At 40.7% G+C, this 10013-nt stretch overlaps 1 protein-coding gene across 19 annotated transcripts in view; it reads left to right on the top strand.

The window, feature by feature from the left end:
• Window positions 1-4413: 4413 nt before the first annotated feature.
• Window positions 4414-10013, top strand: part of Camk2d (calcium/calmodulin dependent protein kinase II delta) — a 298536-nt gene continuing 292936 nt past the window's right edge. For 5 of the 19 annotated variants that reach the window (XM_013150623.3, XM_005002905.4, XM_063260700.1 and 2 more), the window contains exons 1-2: window positions 4418-4930; window positions 6564-6658. In XM_013150623.3, the coding sequence (XP_013006077.1) occupies window positions 4866-4930; window positions 6564-6658 (160 nt within the window). In that variant the 5' untranslated portion in view covers window positions 4418-4865. Of the gene's footprint in view, window positions 4931-6563; window positions 6659-10013 lie in introns of all 19 variants that reach the window. The other 14 variants (XM_063260693.1, XM_063260692.1, XM_063260696.1 and 11 more) reach the window with 6 other exon arrangements.

Raw genomic sequence — 10013 nt, 5'->3', positions numbered from 1 at the left:
CTTCTTTGCTGAGTGTCTCTCTTTGACCAAATCTGATGCAGCTTCTCTGAATCCTCTTCCTCACCCTCACCCTTACACTTCCATAACCATCTTCACATTGCTATGTTGGTTTATCTAGAATTCCCAGCCTGCTTTCAGCAAGAACGCTACTAGGTCATTTTACTTTGAACACCTCCTTAGGAAGCAATGTCTTCTAGTAATTTTCAACCATAACTACTCTCCCACCCAATAGCTGCCCTCCTTAGCTACACATTTTCCCTCTTCCTTGTATTGGAAATTATGCCCACTCTCTGTCCCCTACTGCAAAACCTCATTGCAGTGGTTTCTACACTGTCGAGACACTCCTGAAGTCAGTATTACTGTTTTAGCAAGTGGCAATGAAAAAAAATTAGCACTACTTTTATATCGAGGAGCACTGTTTCAGAAAAGTCACTTTTCTCCATATTCCTGTCTATGGTATACATGTGGAGAGCCACATTTGAGATGGATAACATGATGGAGAGTTAAAAGAGCCCAGGAAAGGGTGTGAAATAAGAAAAGGGGCAACAAAAGATGAAATCACGTGTTACAGCTGAGTGGGCCAACATGGTCCAGGTTTTTGTGTACAGCAAAGAAATAATTTCCAAGTGTAATCTGTTTATTTCCAAGTGCAATCTGTAAGATCATGGGATCGGAGGAGGAACAGACAGATGGGCAAAAGGAAAAGGAAGAGGAGGAACCCTCAGTGAGCTTCAACACAACTCAGACTTCCAGTTTTTAAAAGGTTTAGAAACCTCAAATTCCAGGTGCCTTCTAATCAGTTTCTCACTGTGTCAGAAAGTAATGGTCTGCTGCCTTGGGAAGTGAGACCTCCCAGGCTTGAACATGGATAATCACCATGTCTGTGCCATACCCCATTCAATCAAAGGAAAGGAGTTGTTCATTCAATTTTCGTGTTTCTGACTATATCAAAAGCACTATAACTTACCCATAAAGATAGAATGAACGTCCAAGAATAGGAGTGCAAAAAAGATGAGGCAGAAGTGTTGCAGGGTGGGGGAGGAGCTGTGAATAGACGATGGTATAAATCATAGAAACCAAAAGAGAATTTCAGGTGAAAGGCGTGAAATGATACAGAGAAGTAACTCAAGGTTTGAAAAGGATCTATTAAATACAGCAACAAGGAGGTCTTGTTATAACCCATTAAATATTTTGAGATTTTTAATATTTTAGAAGGTAATGACTGATGATAACCTGGTGTGGGGGCACACATCTGTAATCCCAGAACTCTGGAAGGGAGAGGAAGGGGGATGGCAAGTTTCAGCCTAGCTTGGGCAAGTTAGAGACCTGAGCCCCTGCTTCAAACTAAAAAATCATAAAGGGTTGGGATGTAGCTCATTGCCAGGCCCATGAGTTCACTAGTACTGGGGGCTGGGGACTGATGATAATATTCATTCTCTTTTAGAAAAGAACTTTTCAGCACTTATAGCCCAACCTTTGTATTACTGGGAGACTGAATGACACTCCCTGCTACAAAGTGGCCAGTGGTCTTTGTATACTAAGTCAGTGTGATGAATACAGACAGCAGTAAATCATTACAGGTGCACAAAAGAAGACTCAAACTCTGCTCATCTGTTTTGTCTAATTTAAGAACTTCACATCATTTTAGACAGCAATTTTGATTTGTATAACTTAATATAATATCTTACTACAATTCATTTAATAACGTTAAGAATATATAGATATATATTCAAGGGATCAGTGTACTTGGAAGTAATGGAATAAGCCACTTTCTCATTGTGTATTTCCTATTATTTAAACATTTATAAATCTTTTGTTCTATATTCATTCTACTTATCTACATTAAATAGCTTCATGGGAAACATTTTTTTCAACAGCTTTCATTCTCTTAACCTGCCCCCTATCTTGTTCATTGAAACAGTCAACCAACTATTATGTAATACAAATACACTGAACACTAAAGAATAACATTTAGTGTTACTTCATGTTTATGGATCTACATCTTTTAAATATTTATTTAACTGCATTTTGTAGTTTCCTGAAATGCTGCTGAACTAGTACTCAAAGAAATAGTCTTTGGTCTGATGAGAGACATAAAGAGGTGATTGAAACTTCAGAAATAACTAAATATTTGTTTTAAAAAGTGAGTACAAAGTAGGATCAAAGAACAGAGAAAATATAGATTAAGCAACCAGTATTTGCATAATAATATAGACATTAATTATGCAATAATATGTCAATATTAAACTCAGTTATGCTTCCTTTATTGTACTGCACAATTATCATCCCATTCACAATTACTGGTACTTTAAATAACTGAGATAAATTCTGTAATTACGTAGATTTCATTACTTGAATATTTAAGAAACAATTTTCGCAGTTGTAAAATTTGTATTATCCTTATTTACTGTTTTAATTTTACTTTCCCTGATTCATTTTTAAATTCCGTAACGAATATTATATTATTTCATTATAGCTTGAAGCCATATTGCTAACTATGTAAATTATGTATTAAATTTTTTTAAAAGGCGTAATTGTATTTTTACTTTTATTTACATCATAATTATTAATATTTAGGTAGCATGTTTCTTTATATAGTTTTTGGAATCATCTTTTCCTGTATCATTATATTGGACACAAGGCAATTCTTTTTAAAGCTAGAATCAGGACCTATGCACCCTTCAATTTTATTGTAATAAGCATTAATGAACGTAAAAGACAAAGCCAGTAGAGTAGACACAAACTAGAGAAACAACAGTTTCAGAGGTAAATCAAATCAAAGGCTCCTCTGTTCTGTGACTGACCAGGAGCTTTCTAGGTAGAAAAGAACTCAACATCTGGATGGTTCGGTGGTTTGCACCTTTTGTACTCAGGCTACTAGATGATGTGGGAAGAGTTATCAACAGATACAAATAAAATCAAGTAGAAAAAAAACTATAGTAAAACACAACATTCGATTGCAAATAACATTTTCATGCTAGTTTAGAAAGCAGGAAGCCACGTAGACATTGAATAATAATTTAACATAATATTTATTAATCGGTTTGAGGAGGAAATATTTGAGATGCTGGCAAAATTTGCAAAATCAACAACCAAAGACAAACTAAAAATGAACGTTTAAAAATTTTATGTACATCTGCATACTTCAGTAAGTCCTAAGTCATTGGCAGAACAGCATTCCTTGAAATAGGAAGTAAGAGAATCAGAACTAGTACTGTGTGGTGCAAGGTAATTTATTAATAGCATTCTCCTTCCTTTAAACCTTAGATTCTTATCTGCAAACTCTCATCTTCCAGCCCGGTGAAATTTTAAGTCCACGATTTAATGCTAAGAAAGAGCAAATCTGCAATCAGAAACCCAAGGTTTTTAAGAGTCCAGTGCAGTGTCATCTGAAAGATATTCATAATGCTTCCTCTAAATTCTCAATTACATGGTTTACTGAAGACCGAGCCCTGGAAAGAGGGCCCATCTCCAAGTAATTTTAGCAATCAGTAACAGTTTTTCTACTTGAAATGTAATGCATAATTATTGTCCTGCTTAAGGAACACAATAACAGATATACTAATGAGCAGGTCACCTTTTCAAAGTGTGTTAAGTGGCTTTTCAAGTAACTAGGCATAGAACAGACGCCTGGGCCACTATCTGGCCAGATTTTTGCAAACGCAGGCAAAGCATGCAAGACCTCTTCTTTTCCTCTCCTCTGCAAAGTGAAGCAGGCCAGACGTGTTCATGTGATGCGAGTGACGTCAGCCCTCACAGGGTCGCGTGACCGACACCCAACCTTCCTGCTCCTCTGGTACCGCCCACGCGCGGGAAATCTCGCGAGAAGCAGGCTTACTATCAGAACTTGCCGGGGTTTGAGGGACTTACTCCCGAGAGCAGGAAGGTGTGGCACCCTGGCGGGGCGTTCGCTCGCGTGCCTTAGAAGCAAGGCCAAGCAAAGGCCTGTGGGGCCGGCCGGGGTCTGAGCAGCGCCCCCGTAACACAGACAGGAAGGTGGCCCGCGAGTAGCTGCAGAGCTGAAGTGAAACGTGGCGCACGCCCTCCTCGCGCCTCCGTCCCGGGTCGCCGATAGTCCGCGTCCGCCCCCTGTGGCGACCCCGTTCTGGCCCCACGAGTCGCGCGTCCTCACGCCCCGTCAGCCCGGGCTCGCGTCGCACACGCTCCGGCTCCGCGGGTGTGGACGGGTCCCTCTGGCGCCTGGCTCTGCTCGCCCGGCCCTCTCCAGTCTCCCCGCGCCCGCCCACCGGGTATCCCCGCGGACCGCGTGTGCCCGGAGAGACCGGAGAGGCAGGGACGCGGCCCGAGTCGCTAGAGGGAGGTGTGGGGCCGCGGGGAGGGGGCTTTGGGGCCGGGCGGAAGGAGGGGCGCGGAGGCGGCGCCTTGGGAGGAGACGGAGCGGCTCGGCAGTCGGGCTCAGCGCTCCTGCCTCTGCTGAGTCCCCAGCCCGCGGGCTCGTGGACTGCCGAGTCCTCGCGCCGCCCCGCGACAGCTGCTTCGGGCTGGGGCTGTTCGCCCCGGCTCCACCAGCCCCGCCGCGGATCGTCTCCAGGGCGCACCCCGCCGCGTCTCCCTCTCCCGACCCGCTTTTCTCTTTCGGAAGACTTTGCCCCTGACATTTGGTGAGAGGGGCTGGAAAGGGGGCGCAGAGACTGTCCGGAGGCCGAGGAGGCAAGCCAGGCCGGTAGGCGGCTGAGGGGACCCGTGTCGCCCTCTGTTCGCTCCGCGCGCCCCGCCCCAGTGCGCACTCCTCGCCAGCGAGCAAGCGAGCGACTTTGGGACTAAGAAAGTGAGTGGGGCCTGGGTGACAGCGCCTCGGGGCCAGTCCCGGGGAAGCCGCGCGCCCGCCCGAACGCCCGCCAAGGATGGCCTCCACCGCCACCTGCACCAGGTTCACCGACGAGTACCAGCTCTTCGAGGAGCTCGGAAAGTAAGCGCCTTTCCCGGCACCGCGCGTCCCCTTTCCAGCAGAGGGCGGATCGAGTCGCCCCCTGGCCTGTGGCTAGGGGCGAGGGAATTGGAGGGTGTGTGTGTGTGTGTGTGTGTGTGTGTGTGTGTGTGTGTGTGAGTGAGAGAGAGAGAGAGAGAGAGAGAGAGAGAGAGAGAGAGAGAAAATGGGAGGTGGCGGTCGGACCCCCGGCTTGTCGCTCTGGGGAAGACACTGTTTCGGGAAGGGGAGGGGACTGAGTGCAGACACCCCTACCGGAGAAACCCCAGCCGCTCTGTCTCTTCCCTATCTCCGCCCGCCCCATCCCCGCCCGAGAGACTTAGTGAATTACGATCTCTGCAGTTGTAGCTGTCATCCTGTGAAGTATGCCGTGTGTGTGCGCGCGCGGGGCTGTGCGTGTGGCTGGGAAACGAGAGCCTCTGTACCACGCCACATAGATCACGTTTTCTGTAAATAGAGGTTCCTCCCCGCCTGACCCGCGCACGGATGAGCACTCGCAGCCACCGACGGTGCCATGTTTATTGATGCTGAAAGTTCAACTTGGGCTTGGTGAAGAGACACTTTCACATCCAGTAGTTGTTTTGTCTAGGAAAAAGACCACTCCACCAAACTCAACCCCTTGCCCCATATCCGCTATTATTCTTCCCACCAGATTACTTGCTTACAGTCCTTCTTCCTGGGATCTGAGAGCGCGTTTTTTTTCTTTCTCTCTACGAAGATTTATTTCTCCAGGCAGCGGAAGAGCCCTCTGGAGACAGCAGAATGCAGCCCACGGGTAGCTAAGCTTGTATACTCTCAAGTGGCAGAATTACTTGGAGATGTTACGGAAGGGGACTGGTCCTACTTAGGATCTATGCCCACGGACCTAGCAGCTGAACCCTGAGTCTTGATTTATGTAGCATCAAACCCAAACCCAGTTGTTCTATCGCTAGTTTCAGGGTGCGTTTGCATGTATTTTTGGTGATTTGTACAGATAAATTCCAGGGGAGGTACATATTTTTAAACGTAGTGAAAATTATACCCTTATATATAGTCTGCTGTTAAAACATGGAGACTATGTCGAAAGAGCAGTTTAATTCAGCTTTCTCCCCTCCCCCGGCCCCAAACAGTGCAGGGAGAAATCACCTTAGCAGGATTTGTTAAACCACCTTCCAGTGTGTTCAAGATTTATATATTAATGAAAACAATCGCCATATTTACTTACTTGGAGCCACATTAATTATTTTCCCTGAAAAAAATAAACAGCAGATTTTTGCTCCTCCTCTTCAGTTCTAATCTGTGCAGGGTTTTCCCCAGAGCATTTGGTGCTGTGTGAATGTAAATTGTAAAATGTTTTCCAAATTCTGGCGCAAACATAAAGCGGTCATAATTAGCAATTCCTTTCATTTTGTTGACTACTAATGCGTGCTTCCAGTTAGGTAAAATTTTACTTTCTATTCTTTAATGTTAAAAATGTCTGGGTTTCCTGGAAGAAATTTTTCACTTTCTGGATATTACTAAATTACACTGATATTTGTCAATTCACTGAAATGAATAAAGATGCTCAGGTTTTGTAAATGTTTAACGGAATATCAGGTATGATGCTATTGATGACCTGCTAATGATTTGTTTCCAGGGGGGCATTCTCAGTGGTGAGAAGATGTATGAAAATCCCTACCGGACAAGAGTATGCTGCCAAAATTATCAACACCAAAAAGCTTTCTGCTAGGGGTGGGTATTGTCAACCATATGTGTGTTAATTTTGTATTCGTCATATTGTTTATTGGTTTAAGTACAGATCATTTAAGTATAGTTAAATTTTAGATTTAGGTATCACATTGTGTATTGAGATTATTTTTTCTTGAATACTTCTTGGTGTGTATAGTTTAACAAGAAATGAACAAATGTTTAATAAAATTTGATCTGTCTTATGAGCAGTATGTAAAAAACTATTTTGTAGAGCAAATACATATCACTAAGTGCATTTTGCTTTTTAGTTCCAGTATAAAATAACTTTTAGAAGAATCCTGGACTGGGAAAAATTTAAGACATTATTTAATCCATGATTCCCTTTTGCTTTTGAGAGGAAAAATAGGTCATAGCTCAGTTGAATCATATATTTCAATTGTAGTTACACTTGAACTTAATTTATCAATGTATATTTAACAGTAATGGCTTTGAGAGGGAGAATTTATGATTGCTGTACTCTAGGAAAATCAACTTGATTTTGATGTTCTGGATGCGGTTTAGAGCTTTGCTTGGTCTTTGCACTGAAGTTTCACGTGGGATCCTTTAATGTATTTCACACATGCAGTTTATGGCCACAGAGATAACTCATATTCATAAAATAGCTGTTGATAGAAACAGAAAGCTTAGGAATCTTGCTGCATTTTTTTTACTTTGTTAAATTCATGCAAAAATACTTACACTGAAATGTTAGGCATTCCAATTATTGTGGACGCGTGTCTGGATATTTCTATGGGAATTTGTGGCTTGAAGAAATAAAACTTAAATGAACAAAATACCATAGTGTAAGCCCATCTTAGTGACCTGGTTTAGGTAATATGAGAAGAAATTCCATTAGAGTTAGCTTTTCTCATTTACAAGGTCTTTTCAAAACTGCTCTTTATGAGTATCCTGATGTCATTGCTTGTGTCCCTTGGTATGATTAAGGTTTTCATAGTTAATGCAAATTCTACTTCTAGCATGTACTTTAGGTTTAGGTGGCAGTGTACTCAATAAAGGGGATTTTGTTGTTATTTCCTTTGTCTGATTTTAATATGATTCCAAGGATGATCTGTACACCAAAATAACCAGCTCCATAGCATCATGGTATGAAAATTACTAAGAAACATGTATTATCTTTCTTTCCTATTTTCTATTGCATAGATAGGTTTTTAAAATGATAGGATGTATTAGATTATAAAAGCTGTTTTAGGAAAAAAACCATAGAAATGTGTAGTCACCTTTTTTTCAATGATTTTTATTACTTCTTCCTATGTAGTAGGTATTTCGGGGGACATTATAAGATCTGTTCCATATAGTGGCTTTAAATTTTCTTTAAAAATAATGTAGTGCTTCAGTTTTACTAACTTCCTTATATAGTCATGCTTTGTCCCTTGTAGTCCAGTCAATTCGTAATCTACTTCTGAATGGCAGGAATGGTTCGTGTTCACATACTTTCTACTCTCTGCTGCCTCTGATTTGTTGAAGATGAATCTTTGCAGCTTTTCCATCACCAGCCTATTCCTTAATCTGCCTGAGTGGGCTGTTGAACTTCATGTGTTTTGAAACTTATTTCTTGGGGCATTAATTCTGATTCACACACATATCAGCTGTGTGATTGTTGACAGTTTGCATATATTCCACGTGCCTCATTTTTCCATCTGTCAAACGGGATAGTAGAACCTTTTCTTACAGGGTTTTTGTGTAAAGTGAATGAATTAGTACAGTATAAATAGCACCTGCCTCACAATGTGCATTTAGTTAATACTGGCTCCTGTTATTTTATGATAGGGTTGTTGAAGTGATCAAATTAGAATATTTATGTCAAAGAAATTGACAATTATAGCTCGAATGGAAGATTTGATGAAATGTAAGAGCCCAATGTGAATCTCGGTTTTCCTGCTTATTGTATATATTTGGTTCAGTCTTTTACCTTTTCTGGATCTAAGGTTCTTCATCAATAAAATGAGAAAAACATACTCATGGCTTCCCATGGAATGTTTTACAGATTGAGTGATTTTGTGAGACTCACTTTTTAAATTGCAATGTGCCATAGCAATTTTATCTATCATTACTATATCTGTAAAACTTATGGCATTTTTTCTATGAAATGCTTAACAGCTTTATATTATCATACACCCAGAGCTGATTATTGAATATTTGTATTTTTAAATGTACACATTTATGTACTTTATACCACTATTACAAATCTTCAAGAAAAATACCATGTTTTAATTTTTTGATATAGCATTCAAAATACATAACATTGGTGAAGTAGAAAAGCTTAGAACAGAGTAACTATAATGAAAATACGATTATTAAATTATTTGTAAAGGAATTAGTTTACATTTAAGAATGAGCAATATTAAGTAGTATGTTAAGAGCACATACTTTAAAATGCAAATTTTAAAATCACGTTTTCTTCAGAGAATATAATAATCTAAGGAAATTTTTCTTGCACAAAAATTTTCAAAAGTAACAAATACATTTAAAGGAAAATGTAGAATGAAATAAAAAGAGCATGTTTGTTTTTTCAAAGGTCCTGATTTTTAGGAATTTCATTGAACAGTTTTGTGGAGCATACTTTTTTTTGTAGCAATAGGGGTTTAACCCAGGTCCTTGTGCTTGCTAGGCAAGCACTGTTATGCTGAGCCACATCACCAGCTCTTTTAAAATTTTATTTGGGGATGAGGTCTTTCTCAGTTGCTTAGGCTGATCTTGAATTTGTGATCCTTTTGCCTCAGCTTCCTGAGTACCTGGAATCACAGACATATGCCAGCATGTCCAGGAAAAAATAATTTTTTGTAATATTTTGTAGTATTTGAAATTCTGCATCTTTGTAAATTCAAGTGTCGTAAAGACCAGGTAGTTCTTCTAACTCAAGTAACGTTACATATGAAAAAGAAAGGGCCATTTGTCAGTATATAGAAAGAAGACTGTGAGGGAATTGCCAAAAATTCAGCTGTGTTCCTGTACAAATTTGCACATCCAACTGTACTGTCACTCAATCATTTTTCTGCGCTTAAATTTTAATGGGTTTCCAGCAGACAGTTTCAGTGGTGTTTTCTCCCAGCTATTAGTCACACACCACATATTTGGGAGTCTCAGAGTCTATGGAAGAATTTCTTTCCTTTTATATCAGCACTTACATGTGCAGAACATTCAATTCTGGTGTTACTGAGCAGGTAGATAAGCATACTTATCGTACAGAATCTGGTCTCTTTAAAATAAAAAATGGCATAGAAATATCCAGACAAATATTTTATGTGTAAATTCTGTCTTCCGAAAAGCTATTTTGAGGAATAGAGAGCATACTTAGTAAATGAATAGTGAATAGTGACTGCAGTTTGTCTCATTTTCA

Source organism: Cavia porcellus, unplaced genomic scaffold, assembly GCF_034190915.1.
Source record: "Cavia porcellus strain 051 isolate PalLab524CR breed Dunkin Hartley unplaced genomic scaffold, mCavPor4.1 scaffold_14, whole genome shotgun sequence".
NCBI lineage: Eukaryota > Metazoa > Chordata > Mammalia > Rodentia > Caviidae > Cavia > Cavia porcellus.
This window is presented reverse-complemented; position numbering and strand designations above follow the sequence as displayed.